At 43.2% G+C, this 14,546-nt stretch overlaps 2 protein-coding genes across 2 annotated transcripts in view; both read left to right on the top strand.

Annotated features, from left to right (window-relative positions):
- Nucleotides 1–327: 327 nt before the first annotated feature.
- On the top strand, nt 328–6,064 carry batf (basic leucine zipper transcription factor, ATF-like). Its single transcript, XM_060884158.1, has 3 exons — nt 328–572; nt 2,042–2,146; nt 4,941–6,064. Exons 1-3 carry the CDS (start codon nt 507–509, stop codon nt 5,145–5,147), a joined length of 378 nt encoding a protein of 125 aa, XP_060740141.1. The 5' UTR covers nt 328–506; the 3' UTR covers nt 5,148–6,064.
- Nucleotides 6,065–9,605: 3,541 nt separating this feature from the next.
- LOC132854706 (adenylate cyclase type 3-like) overlaps nt 9,606–14,546 on the top strand; it is a 13,951-nt gene continuing 9,010 nt past the window's right edge. Inside the window, exons 1-3 of the mRNA XM_060883282.1 lie at nt 9,606–10,263; nt 10,955–11,104; nt 14,083–14,216. Of these exons, the coding sequence (XP_060739265.1) occupies nt 9,625–10,263; nt 10,955–11,104; nt 14,083–14,216 (923 nt within the window). The 5' untranslated portion in view covers nt 9,606–9,624. The remainder of the gene's footprint in view (nt 10,264–10,954; nt 11,105–14,082; nt 14,217–14,546) is intronic.

Genomic DNA, 14,546 nt, shown 5'->3' with positions numbered 1-14,546 from the left:
AGTGAGGATCGGCTGCAATCTGCAAAAAACAAACAAACAAAAAAAATGACAAATTAAAAGAAAATCATTTGTTTCCGTTAATCCTATTTTCTATTTTCTAATTCTGTTGTCTGGATTATTTCTGGGGTTTTGTTGTCTTTTTATAATTCAAAGTTTCCAGGGGTCACATGACTTCCAGTCGAGACTGAGAGATTTTCTAAGTTAGACCACATCACACATACCACTAAGTTGAGAAAGAGTAAAAGATAGGCAGGCACAGATAGAGAGAGAGAGAGAGAAAGAGAGAGAGAGAGAGAGAGAGAGAAAGAGGAGGAGGAGGAACTGTTGCTACGCATTAAGCATTGAACTGTGCTCGACTCAACACACTTCTCTGCACACACACTCACTCACTCACTGGAGGAGAAAGAGCAAGCAAAGAAGAGAGCAAGAACGCAACAGAGCAAGATATAGATAGGACAGACAGAAGAGAGAGAGAGAGAGAGTGCTAAAGAGAAGAAAAGCGTGGTATGGCTCAGGGGTCAGACAGTAATGATACAAGCTACACCAAATCTCCATCACCAGGACACAAACAGGTACGACTCTTCATCTGTCTTCTCATCATCTCTCCATCCTCTCTCCCTCTTTCTCTCACTCTTCTCCTCTGTTTCTCATGCATGCACATCTGTGGATTTATTATTTTGCACTTTATATTTTTTCTTTCTTGCATCTTCCAAGCTTTTCAACTTCTATCACTCCATCGCTCCACGTGAGTTTATTCATTCATTCCATTACTCTGAAGGGACGTCCCCGTAACGCTGAACCTCTTACACACACACAATTATCTAACTCTCACACACACCAAGACAGGATGTGAACTTCGTTCATCTAACTTGTGTACTTTAACATAAAGCCAGTAACAGCTTTTTGTTGTTTTGTACAAAATATGGAGACAAACAGAGAGAGAGAGAGAGAGAGAGAGAGAGAGAGAGAGAGAGAGAGAGAGAGAGAGAGAGAGAGAAATGGTGTGAAACAAACACAGACCTAGAAGCAGAAAGAAAGATTGAGAGACACACAGAATTATGGAAGTGAAGAGACAGAGAAAAAGGTGGAGAGACAGACAGATTAAGAGACAGACAGCAGGATGGCGTTTAGTGATAGTGAAAGTGCCGTTATGGACAACACACAAAACACACAAACACAAACCACAATTCTGCTACCAATGTTGCTAACCATATTAGCGTTCATTCATCAATATGCTAACTTTCTCTCTCTCTCTCTCTCTCTCTCTCTCTCTCTCTCTCACACACACACACACACACACACACACACACACACACATAATATGTCCGGTTGCTAGTAATGCCAATGTTGCTCAGTTATGCTAACTCTACACTACTAGCCTTCATTCATTGTTACATGTTACATCCTGCACAGACACACACACACACACACATACATTCTGGCCTACATTTACAGCCAACACATTCATCAGTGTGCAAACAGAAACTTTTTTTGCCACCTCTGCTAGTTATGCTAACAATAATGCTAATCACCAGACAACATTATGGTAAAAATTACTCACTTGCATTAGCATTCTGTATCTGAATATAAATAGAGATAATATAAAGTATAACTACATAAATAGGTTCTCTTATCACACTGGAAATATTCTTATTGCACACACACACACACACACACACACACACACACACACACACACACACACACACTTCTTTGGTAAATTTAATCAGCTATCTGAACCTAGCCAAGGTATCTTCAGCTAGAATTAATGTTCTGCGGTCAATTTTGTGATCCAGCAAAAATATTCTCCATGGTAACTTTAGGGAGCGAGCAGTAACCTCCAAGGTTGGCTTGGTTTCTGCTAGCATGCTAGGTGATAGCATTAAAACTATAAGCTAAAGCTCACAGCATGTCTCAGACGTCTACAGAAGGGTTCCCTTAAGACCATTTGAGGGATGATGTTTGAGCATGTTGAGTTGTTAAGTGTGTTCAACATGTCCACGTTAACTTAATGCATGACTGACCTTTGACCTTACTGCAGGGATCATCAGAAGACGTGAGGAAAGTGATGAGGAGGGAGAAGAATCGCATCGCAGCTCAGAAGAGCAGGATGAGACAAACACAGAAAGCAGACAGTCTGCACCTGGTGAGAACCTGTATACACACAAACACACACACACATGCAGACAAGCACACACACACAAACACACACACACATGCAGACATGCACACACACACACACACACACAAACACATTTGGGAACAGAACCTGAACAGAGGAATAACGAGACCCGGCATGTTGTGTATCACATCGACACTCGTGTATGTGAAGCTAACAAGGTTAGTGATGCTAACGGTCCTGTCCAGCTCGTATATTTACATGGCTCTGTGCTGAGCATGTGGCGATGCGTCATGGCTTCTGTCGAATTTCACACTCGCTCGTGTTTTTGCCTCCGTTTCTGGCATTAATTAGATGATGTGGGCGGGAAAACATCGCGTGACAAACCACACGATCATGTCTCGTTACAGAACTCGACACTTTAGCAACTCTCTGAATATTTTTCTCCACTTCAGAAACAAAAAAACCCTCTCGGCTCTGTTAGTCACGGCCTTTATTATTACTCTCACACTCTCTCTGATGTAAAAACACTCCTGCTATAAATTCTGACTCACTGTTTATGTGTTTTTACACTATTCTGGATTCTGATTGGTTGGAAGGTGTTGATTAATTTCCGAGAGCAGGTTTGTATTAATGCCTTCGTTCTGCTGCGTTATCAGTTTAGAGTAAACAGCTCAATAACGGAGAGACGTGTAACGGAGAGACGTGTAACAGAGAGACGTGTAACAGAGAGACGTGTACGGCAGATGTTCCACGTAAACAGACTGAAAATGGTGACGTTCTCTTTAAAAAGACCTTTACTTAATGTTTATAGAAGGAGTCTCCAGAATCAGGGCTTTGTAACAGTCAGTCTATACATTTGTAGCAGTTAGCTGTCCTCCTTCCTGCCCCACCCTGCTTAACCAAACCCCACTGCCCCACCCTGCTTAACCAAACCCCACTGCCCCACCCTGCCCCATCTTAACCCATCCTGCCCTACCTACTTTGTCCTTCTCCACCCTACCACATCATGTATCCTACTATAATCTGTGTGTGTGTGTGTGTGTGTGTGTGTGTGTGTGTGTGTGTGTGTGTGTTATTACTCACTCCTTTCACTTTCTGTGAAGCAGACCCTTGCCTCTCACACACCATGCTGCCGTTACTCCTGCTGACAAATAATGTTAACGTACAAATAATCTGGATAAATTTACTACAGGATTTTTTTTAATGCACTCAGTTTTTGTATTCAGTTAGATTTACCCCAGGATGTTCCTGCTGGCTATTTAAAATGACCTCACAAGGTTTTTTCTAGCCATACTTACGCCAGGAGGTTTCTGCTAGTCAAGTTACATAATGAGATTTTTGCTAATGATTTAATTTCACTTTAGAAGGCTATTACTAGCCAGTTTAATTTACCTCAGGAGGTTTATGCTAGTCACTTACAAGTCATGTTAACAAGTCATGTTACATCAGGAGGTTTAAGTTCTTAGATAAAACTGTCTGCAAAATGAATAAATGTAAATAATAGCCATGTAGATTTGTTGCTGATGGGACACTTTATTGCTCAGAAGTACACACTAACCCCCTTGGTCAGTTCTCGGTAATCAATTAGCATGTCTTTAACCACAAAAGTGAGCATTAGATTTGGGTTTTCTCCGAATGAGAGGGTAGTGGGACTAATACCATACACAGGGGCTAATCAGATTGGCGTGAAGTGTGTTTCTGCTAACAGATACGAACACATTTTTCATCTGATAACTCAGGCTAGTCAGAGTGTTATGCTGGGAAAAGGCCATTTGATCTGTTATAACTGAGCCGATTTTAAAACTAACGCCACATGACGTGAGGAGACGTTTGCTAGTTGACGTTTCTTCAGGGGGTCTGATGTTAATGTGTAAATCTACTGAAATTCCTTCTGTAAACGGTTAAAACATGTATCATAAATACCTGCTTCAGCATGTGTGTATATGTCAGATGTAAATGAAGACCATGTGTGTGTGTGAATTTTTGAGAGTGTACACGTTGTGGTTTCTCTCTTCAGTCTGTGAGTGATAAACAGGAAGCTGTAATTTCCCTCCATAATGACACGTTTCCTGTAGTACACCTCAGCATGTTAGCGTGGGGACGAGTAGAATGTCATTTCTCGTAAAACATGGATGAGTGATGATTGACTTGCGTCATTCATAGAGGGTAAACCCCAAACACCAGAAGGCTAACGCTAACGCTAACTGGAAGGCTACGCCACAGACTAGTGGGAGCGCCGAAGGCTTTTTAGTGCTTTTTCTGCAGCGTGTGTTTTTCACACCTCTATGTAGAACAAATCAACTAACTCCAACATCTTACCGTAAAATGTCACCGTCGCGCTTCTGATGTCGACTAGCCTATGATCTCTTCATGCTAACGACATATATTGATACTAATATTATGTTCTTAACTGTAAACTTACAGCATTAAATCCCAGTTATTTCAAATAAACTGTTCTGTTTATTTTACAGAGTTGATCAATGTTCAACCCTGAAATGTTAATCACATGCAGTCCACTAAGTAGTGCGCACTTACGTTGGCTCCATGTTATTGTTTCTATAGTAACAGCTCATTCTCAGGGATTTGCATTTCATATAATATTAAAAAACAGATTTATAAAAAAAAAAACAAAAAAACAAAAAAACAACGTATTTAGTAATCGTTGATATTTCCTGAGGAGACGTTTATGCATTTAGAAGAAGTCTCCAGTGTCAGAGCTTTAACCATTCAGACATCTTCAGGACATTTTACGCTTTGTGGCTTTTCAGTAACATGACAAGATTTGCGTGTGTGTGTGTGTTTGTGTGTGTGTGTGCAGGAGAGTGAGAATCTGGAGAAGGAGAACACAGCTCTTAGGAAGGAAGTGAAGAGACTGACGGAGGAAGTAAAGTATCTGACCTCGGTGCTGACCAACCACGAGCCGCTGTGTCCTGGCCTGAATGCCACACCTACTGAACTGCTGTACAGCTCACACACACACACACCCTTCCACCAGCATATCAACTCTCCACATTACCCACTCTGACCTTCCCATACACACACACTCACTCATTGATGTCCCTTGGGCTTGTGTAATTTGTTGTACCATGTTGAGTATGTACCCTGTGTAATGCACAGTGACCAGCAGGGCGGTGCTGTTATCCAAGTTATCAATTACTACAGGCTGAATGTCTTCTGATGCACTTAGATATCTTAACAGTTAGTTTCCACCACTTAGCGGCGCTAAATGTGCACATGTGATGTGTGCTCATAAAAGCTCACAATATCCAAAATGACTCATTAGTGGAAGTGGCATTTCACACCCTAAGCAGTGCAATAAATAGGGTGTAGGAACTACATAGAAAGTAATTAACTAAATCCTAAATCGCCCCTCTATTGGAAATGAAGTGCACTACACAGTGTGTAGTTCATTCATAAAGTTGCAGTCATGTATTTATGAACTCTGTAGTTCACTTCTGTACTGATTAGGGCCCTATATGTTAAACATCTTACTTCTACACCTTCGTTAGTGCACTTACTGTACAAAAGATATGTATGACTGAATCACACAAGGAAATGTAGAGCACTGATGAAGTTATTTGGGACACGAATAACTGGGGCATGAACAACAATAGTTACAGTAATAATGATGTAGAAACACTGGATTATCCACAAGGTGATTTAAAAAAGTAAAACAAATCAAATGTTACGATACACATGGGATAAATATTTAATACCATCATTTCCTGTGATATATATTTTTTAATTTTTAAATGACGTATTGAATGTTTAAAGTGTTTACTTCTGTCCTGATCACACTGAATTTCTGTCACACATCTCACTTGAGTCTTTTTCAATAAAAATGCTGTAAAAGTGTCTCGTGTGCTGAGGAGGTCAGCGTGTGGTTTAATTAAGTGTAATCCTCATTTAAGGAAATCTTTCAATAAAAAAAGTACAAAAACACACACAGAGTGTTCATTGTTCACACTACACTAAACGTTAGAGAGAGAGAGAGAGAGAGAGAGAGAGAGAGAGAGGTATGTGGTGCCCCCATGTGGAGGCAGAGGAAGTAAAACTCTGTGTGTGTGTGTGTGTGTGTGTGTGTGTGTGTTCAGTACTACACCAGATATACATCCTTACACACCAATTTAATGAACATTATATAAAATGTTTCCAAAGAAAAGATTCCAAAACAAACCCACAAATTAAGACAAATAAAACTAATCAGTAAACAAAATTAAAGGCGTCTTTAAACCATCAAGCAAGTGATGGTCAGTTACAGCTTCTAAATCTCAGCCTACAACCAACAAAATCTACAAATAAATCTGTACATTACATCTCTTCTCTAACATGAGTTCGTGACATCAGACCAACATGGTCACCGCTCTGCTCACACTGTGCAGATTCCTTTTTCCCTCCTAATTAACTACTTTACAGCAAGCAATATTGGCATTAGATCGGATCTGATACACACACGTACTCGATTAAATCTATAACACACTAATCAATTTAGCATTGGCTGTGCATAAAACTGTAGAATTTCAACATTATGTTACATGACCCAGAAAACAAAAGTGTACGGAAATTATTAATAGCAGCACATCTGCATTAACAAGCTTTTAAAGGATCATTAGCTATTTACTACAATTTCATAATTTAAGGATCATAAACACTGAAATAGTTTCATTTAAATGCAATAATTATGAATTAGATTTTATTTCCCAAAATGACACAGAATTCTGTTGAACAATTGTTTCTGTGAGTAAAAGTGATTTATAATGTTGAAGGACACACAAAAGGAATCAAAGTTGGTGCTTCTGAAGGATTAATTTACTTGTGAACAAACAAATAGTGGTTAATTCGCTTGAAAATGATGGCTTCTACACGCTGTGGAAGAAGTGTGGGTGTGTGTCTGTCTGTTCTTGTGTGTGTGTGTGTCTGTGTGTGTGTGTGTGTGTATGTGTGTCTGTCTGTTCTTGTGTGTGTGTGTGTCTGTGTGTGTGTGTGTGTGTATGTGTGTCTGTCTGTTCTTGTGAGTGTGTGTGTCTGTCTGTTCTTGTGTGTGTGTGTCTGTGTGTGTGTGTGTATGTGTGTCTGTCTGTTCTTGTGAGTGTGTGTGTCTGTCTGTTCTTGTGTGTGTGTGTCTGTGTGTGTGTGTGTATGTGTGTCTGTCTGTTCTTGTGAGTGTGTGTGTCTGTCTGTTCTTGTGTGTGTGTGTCTGTGTGTGTGTGTGTATGTGTGTCTGTCTGTTCTTGTGAGTGTGTGTGTCTGTCTGTTCTTGTGTGTGTGTGTGTGTGTATCTGTCTGTTCTTGTGTGTGTGTGTGTGTGTGTGTGTGTGCGCGTATGTGTGTCTGTCTGTTCTTGTGAGTGTGTGTGTGTGTGTCTGTCTGTTCTTGTGTGTGTGTGTGTGTGTATCTGTCTGTTCTTGTGTGTGTGTGTGTGTGTGTGCGTATGTGTGTCTGTCTGTTCTTGTGAGTGTGTGTGTGTGTGTGTCTGTTCTTGTGTGTGTGTATCTGTCTGTTCTTGTGTGTGTGTGTGTGTGTGTGTCTGTGTGCGTATGTGTGCGTATGTGTGTCTGTCTGTTCTTGTGTGTGTGTGTGTGTGTCTGTGTCTGTGTGTGTGTGTATGTGTGTCTGTCTGTTCTTGTGAGTGTGTGTGTCTGTCTGTTCTTGTGTGTGTGTGTCTGTCTGTTCTTGTGTGTGTGTGTGTGTGTGTGTTTGTCTGTCTGTTCTTGTGTGTGTGTGTGTGTCTGTGTCTGTATGTGTGTGTGTATGTGTGTCTGTCTGTTCTTGTGAGTGTGTGTGTGTGTCTGTCTGTTCTTGTGTGTGTGTGTGTGTGTGTGTGTCTGTCTGTTCTTGTGTGTGTGTGTGTGTATGTGTGTCTGTCTGTTCTTGTGTGTGTGTGTCTGTTCTTGTGTGTGTGTGTCTGTGTGTGTGTGTGTGGTGTGTGTGTGTCTCTGTGTGTGTGTGTGTGTCATCATGCCAGTTCCCTGGGATGGTCCTAACTCTCCTGAGCGAACAAACACACTAGCAACCTGCCGGTTAGTTTAGCAACACTGTCTCACATGACATGAGAGAGAGAGAGACAGGGAGAGAGAGGGAGGGAGAGGGAGGGAGAGAGAGAGGGAGAGAGAGAGAAAGAGACAGAGAGAGGGAGAAACAGAGAGAGGGAGAGAGAGGGAGAGGAAGAAAGAGACAGAGAGAGCGAGAGACAGAGAGCGAGAGAGACAGGGAGGGGGTGGAGGGGGAGAGAGAGACAGAGAGAGAGAGAGGGAGAGAGGGAGAGAGGGAGAGAGGGAGAGGAAGAAAGAGACAGAGAGAGCGAGAGACAGAGAGCGAGAGAGACAGAGAGAGAGAGAGAGACGTATTAACTTCACAACAGCAAGACGACGCTCCCTGGGTTCGGATATTATTATATATTATGAGCTGAAAACAGAATTGAAATGAAAGTCTGATTAATGTGGAGTTAAAATCCTTCAGAGCAGAGGTGAGGATTTCACTTTGTGTGTGTGAGAGAGATAGAGATTAGATTTTCTTTATAGGAAAATGTTTGTTTATTACTGATTATAGCATATAATGTGTATTTCATCACTTAAATGTAGCAGTAATATTAACATGTTAATGACATGTTCTAGTTTCGGGACTAGTTTCGAATCCATTGTGCTTTATTGTGCTCTGGAAATTTTCCCTTAACTGACTGCTATTACTGAAGAATTGTGCAGCTTTCGCAGCTCCAGTGTTTAGTTTTGTGAGAAATCAGAGTGTTTCTTTTATTACTGTGAAACTAACGCATCTATCTGTAGCATAAAAATGTATGAACTTAATGCTGTTTCACACTGTTTGTGTATAAACTTTCATTAAGCAGCATACATCTGCTTTTAAAGTATATATGTTTAAAGGTGCAGTATGTAATGTTTAAAGGGGCAGTATGTAATGTTTAAAGGCGCAGTATGTAATGTTTAAAGGCGCAGTATGTAATGTTTAAAGGTGCAGTATGTAATGTTTAAAGGGGCAGCATGTAATGTTTAAAGGTGCAGTATGTAATGTTTAAAGGTGCAGTATGTAATGTTTAAAGGGGCAGTATGTAATGTTTAAAGGCGCAGTATGTAATGTTTAAAGGCACAGTATGTAATGTTTAAAGGTGCAGTATGCAATGTTTAAAGGTGATTCTGACTTTGTAATTATTCCAGAATTCCAATGGCACTGTGAAGAAACTGCAGCTTATTATTTCATGCTACTCATAAATCTTACATTCACCTCCACACAAAGTCTCTTAAATCTGTTGTTTTTTGCTCTTTTTCACAGTGTTATGAAGAGAATGGTGAAGAACAGCAGACTGATACACAATGACCCGGTTCTCTAGAGCGTTATAATCACCACCTGGTTTCTGGCTCTTGCAGGTTCTCGATTCAGCCTCATCGATTGAAAGGACGATGTTTCACACACTGGAGCTGAATCTGTGACGTTGTTGGGCATCTCGACATTTTACTTTTGAAGAAAGAAACGATTTGTTTTGGAACACGATGTCCCACCACAACATAAACGAGTGCTCTGTGAGCATCCCGGAGGACCACAGACCTTCTGTGAGAGCACACGATGTGACGACAGTTCGACCACATGGGTTTTCATGCATCCCACAGTTTCTGAGGCTGTCCTTCTCGCCCGCGTCCCTTGAGAAGGTGTACCAGACGTACTTCCGGCGCCAGCGGCAGGAGACGCTGCTCGTCCTTGTGGTCTTTGCGGCACTTTTTAACTGCTACGTGATCGTGATGTGTGCCGTCATGTACACGGGGGATAAGAAGGTGATGGTAGCGGCGGCAGGGGCAGGGCTTGGGGCAGATGTGGTGCTCTATGTGTTCTGCAGGTTCTGTGTGCTCCCGGAGGCCTTGAGGCGTCACGCCGTGCCGTTCATTCTGTGGATCCTCATCTCTCTACATGTGCTCTTTTACGTGGGATTTAACTTCACCGGGTTTAATGAGGCGAGCGATGCGGTCGGGTGGCAGACCTTCTTCACCTTCTCACTGTTCCTCACCATGCCACTGCCACTCACACACATCCTCATACTGGCAGCCATCACATGCAGCGTACACACGGCCCTGCTCGCCATCGCCATCACACTGAGGTGGCAGGTGAACCTACAGAGCTCTGTACTGGCTCGACAGGTACAACACACACACATACACACACACGTGTGTGTAACACTGTTAAATCTCATGACCTGGTGCAGCAATTTATTACATTTTTATTTATTAAACAACACAATTTTCATTCATTCATTCATTCATTCACTCACTCATCTTCTACCACTTATCCGAACTAGCTCGGGTCACGGGGAGCCTGTGCCTATCTCAGGCGTCATCAGGCATCAAGGCAGGATACACCCTGGACGGAGTGCCAACCCATCACAGGGCACACACACACACACTCTCATTCACTCACGCAATCACACACTATGGACAATTTCCCAGAGATGCCAATCAACCTACCATGCATGTCTTTGGACTGGGGGAGGAAACCGGAGTACCCGGAGGAAACCCCCGAGGCACGGGGAGAACATGCAAACTCCACACACACAAGGTGGAGGCGGGAATCGAACCCCCAACCCTGGAGGTGTGAGGCGAATGTGCTAACCACTAAGCCACCGTGCCCCCCTACACCGTGCCCACCGTAACCCCCTACACCGTGCCCACCATGCCCCCCTACACCGTGCCCACCGTGAGCCCCTACACCGTGCCCACCGTGCCCCCCTGACCCCCTATTTTCTGTGAAATTAGTTTCTCACTAACATTATAGCAGCTATAAACCCTCTTTTCTACTCTCTAAGTGTGTGTTTTAAAACATGTGTGTGTGCAGCTAGTGGCTAATGTGATGCTGTACCTGGGGGCCGTGGTGGTGGGTGTGATGTCATATTTCATGGCAGATCGTAAATATCGCACAGCCTTTCTGGAAGCTAAACAATCACTGGAGGTTCGACTCACACTGGAGGAACAGAGCCAGCAACAGGTACAAATACACACATACACACACAAACACACAGTCACTGTGACAGCAGTTTTGTGCATGTGTTTGTACAGCACAAACACAGTACCACTTAGGACTAGATTCTTATACATAATGTACAACACACACGCAGTGGCAGGATCACACTGTGTTTTGTTTATTAATCTGAATACATTTATTGAATATTACCAATAAACAACAGTAAAATAGAGTCCAAATTACACGCACACACACACAAACACATACACACACACATATGTATTTTTTTTTTGGTGTTTGTTTACTGCTATTTTTTACACACACACACACACACACACACACACACACACACACACACACAGCTCATTACGGTGATGTGTTCACCAACTGTGTCCTCATTTGTTTCCTGATGATCCCATTACAGCACACACACACAACAGACACTGTCCCTGTGGACCATTTTGTGTGTGTGTGTGTGTGTGTGTGTGAGTGTGTGTGTAAGAGAGAGTATGTGTTATTTCTCCGTTCATCCTCCTCCCTTAAGTTTGCACTTTTTCCTCTGCGTCAAACTCCCAGAATACCGCCGGAGATTCTGCGACCAATCAGAGCGCAACAGGCCGTTTCACATCGCCATGGCAACGACGCTCTAGAGAAAAGCGTGCCTTATGCATGCAATCCCAAATCTTTGTCTGTCCACCTGTCTCACTCTCTCTCAGTCTCTCGTCTCATTAGTTTTATTTATTTTTTTCTACTTCTCACAAATTTTGGAAGAATATCCCAAAAACTAAACAAAGGACTGATGGTGACTGATGGCTCTGTGAGTGTATAGAGCTGATGTATGTTGACTGACGGCTCTGTGACTGTATAGAGCTGATGTATGGTGACTGACGGCTCTGTGAGTGTATAGAGCTGATGTATGTTGACTGACGGCTCTGTGACTGTATAGAGCTGATGTATGGTGACTGACGGCTCTGTGAGTGTATAGAGCTGATGTATGTTGACTGACGGCTCTGTGACTGTATAGAGCTGATGTATGTTGACTGACGGCTCTGTGACTGTATAGAGCTGATGTATGGTGACTGACGGCTCTGTGAGTGTATAGAGCTGATGTATGTTGACTGACGGCTCTGTGACTGTATAGAGCTGATGTATGGTGACTGATGGCTCTGTGAGTGTATAGAGCTGATGTATGGTGACTGACGGCTCTGTGACTGCATAGAGCTGATGTATGGTGACTGACGGCTCTGTGACTGTATAGAGCTGATGTATGGTGACTGACGGCTCTGTGACTGTATAGAGCTGATGTATGGTGACTGACGGCTCTGTGACTGTGTAGAGCTGATTTGTGGTGACTGACGGCTCTGTGACTGTATAGAGCTGATGTATGGTGACTGACGGCTCTGTGACTGTATAGAGCTGATGTATGGTGACTGACGGCTCTGTGACTGTATAGAGCTGATGTGTGGTGACTGACTGCTCTGTGACTGTATAGAGCTGATGTATGGTGACTGACTGCTCTGTGACTGTATAGAGCTGATGTATGGTGACTGACGGCTCTGTGAGTGTATAGAGCTGATGTATGGTGACTGACGGCTCTGTGACTGTATAGAGCTGATGTATGGTGACTGACGGCTCTGTGACTGTATAGAGCTGATGTATGGTGACTGACGTCTCTGTGAGTGTATAGAGCTGATGTATGGTGACTGACTGCTCTGTGAGTGTATAGAGCTGATGTATGGTGACTGACTGCTCTGTGACTGTATAGAGCTGATGTATGGTGACTGACGGCTCTGTGAGTGTATAGAGCTGATGTATGGTGACTGACGGCTCTGTGACTGTATAGAGCTGATGTATGGTGACTGACGGCTCTGAGACTGTATAGAGCTGATGTATGGTGACTGACGTCTCTGTGAGTGTATAGAGCTGATGTATGGTGACTGACGGCTCTGTGAGTGTATAGAGCTGATGTATGGTGACTGTCGGCTCTGTGAGTGTATAGAGCTGATGTATGATGACTGACGGCTCTGTGAGTGTATAGAGCTGATGTATGGTGACTGACGGCTCTGTGAGTGTATAGAGCTGATGTATGGTGACTGACGGCTCTGTGACTGCATAGAGCTGATGTATGGTGACTGACGTCTCTGTGACTGTATAGAGCTGATGTATGGTGACTGACGGCTCTGTGAGTGTATAGAGCTGATGTATGGTGACTGACGGCTCTGTGAGTGTATAGAGCTGATGTATGGTGACTGACGTCTCTGTGACTGTATAGAGCTGATGTATGGTGACTGACGGCTCTGTGACTGCATAGAGCTGATGTATGGTGACTGACGTCTCTGTGACTGTATAGAGCTGATGTATGGTGACTGACGGCTCTGTGAGTGTATAGAGCTGATGTACAGATGAGAGAACACAATGTCAGCAGGACAGTTCATAATGTCATAATTGTAAATAAATAAATAAATATCAAATAAATAAATGTCAGGGGGGCACGGTGGCTTAGTGGTTATCACGTTCACCTCACACCTCCAGGGTTGGGGTTCGATTCCCACCTCCACCTTGTGTGTGTGTGGAGTTTGCATGTTCTCCCCGTGCCTCGGGGGTTTCCTCCGGGTACTCCGGTTTCCTCCCCCGGTCCAAAGACATGCATGGTAGGTTGACTGGCATCTCTGGAAAATTGTCCGTAGTGTGTGATTGTGTGAGTGAATGAGAGTGTGTGTGTGCCCTGTGACGGATTGGCAATCCATCCAGGGTGTATCCTGCCTTGATGCCCGATGACACCTGAGATAGGCACAGGCTCCCCGTGACCTGAGGTAGTTCAGATAAGCGGTAGAAGATGAATGAATGAATGAATGAATAAATGTCATAAACATTATGTCAGTTTCATCTTAATCTTTTGATAGAAAATAAAGACTGGTGTTCCCCCAAAGTGTTATCATCACTTTAATCTTACAGAAACATCTGAGGTGTGTGTGTGTGTGTGTGTGTGTGTGTGTGTGCAGGAGGAGCTGCTGTTGTCCATTTTGCCGAAGCACATTGCTGATGAGATGCTGCAGGGAATGAAGAAGGAAGCGAATCAGAAATCAGAGGCACAACAATTCAACACAATGTACATGTACCGACATGAGAATGTCAGGTAACACACACACACACACACACACACACACACACACACACACTCACTTTGAAAGTTGCCTAGTATAAAATTATTTGAGTTCTCCCTCTCTCTCTCTCTGTCTCTGTTTCTCTCTCTCTCTCTCTCTCTCTCTCTCTCTCTCTCTCTGTCTCTCTCTCTGTCTCTCTCTCTCTCTCTCTCTCTCTCTGTCTCTCTGTCTCTCTCTCTCTCTCTCTCTCTCTCTCTCTCTCTCTCTCTCTGTCTCTGTCTCTGTCTCTCTCTGTCTCTCTCTCTCTGTCTCTCTCTCTCTCTCTCTCTCTCTCTCTCTCTCTCTCTCTCTCTCTCTCTCTC

This window comes from Tachysurus vachellii, chromosome 12 (genome assembly GCF_030014155.1).
Source record: "Tachysurus vachellii isolate PV-2020 chromosome 12, HZAU_Pvac_v1, whole genome shotgun sequence".
Lineage (NCBI taxonomy): Eukaryota > Metazoa > Chordata > Actinopteri > Siluriformes > Bagridae > Tachysurus > Tachysurus vachellii.
Note: the sequence above shows the minus strand (reverse complement) of the source record. Positions and strands in the feature narration are given on the sequence as shown.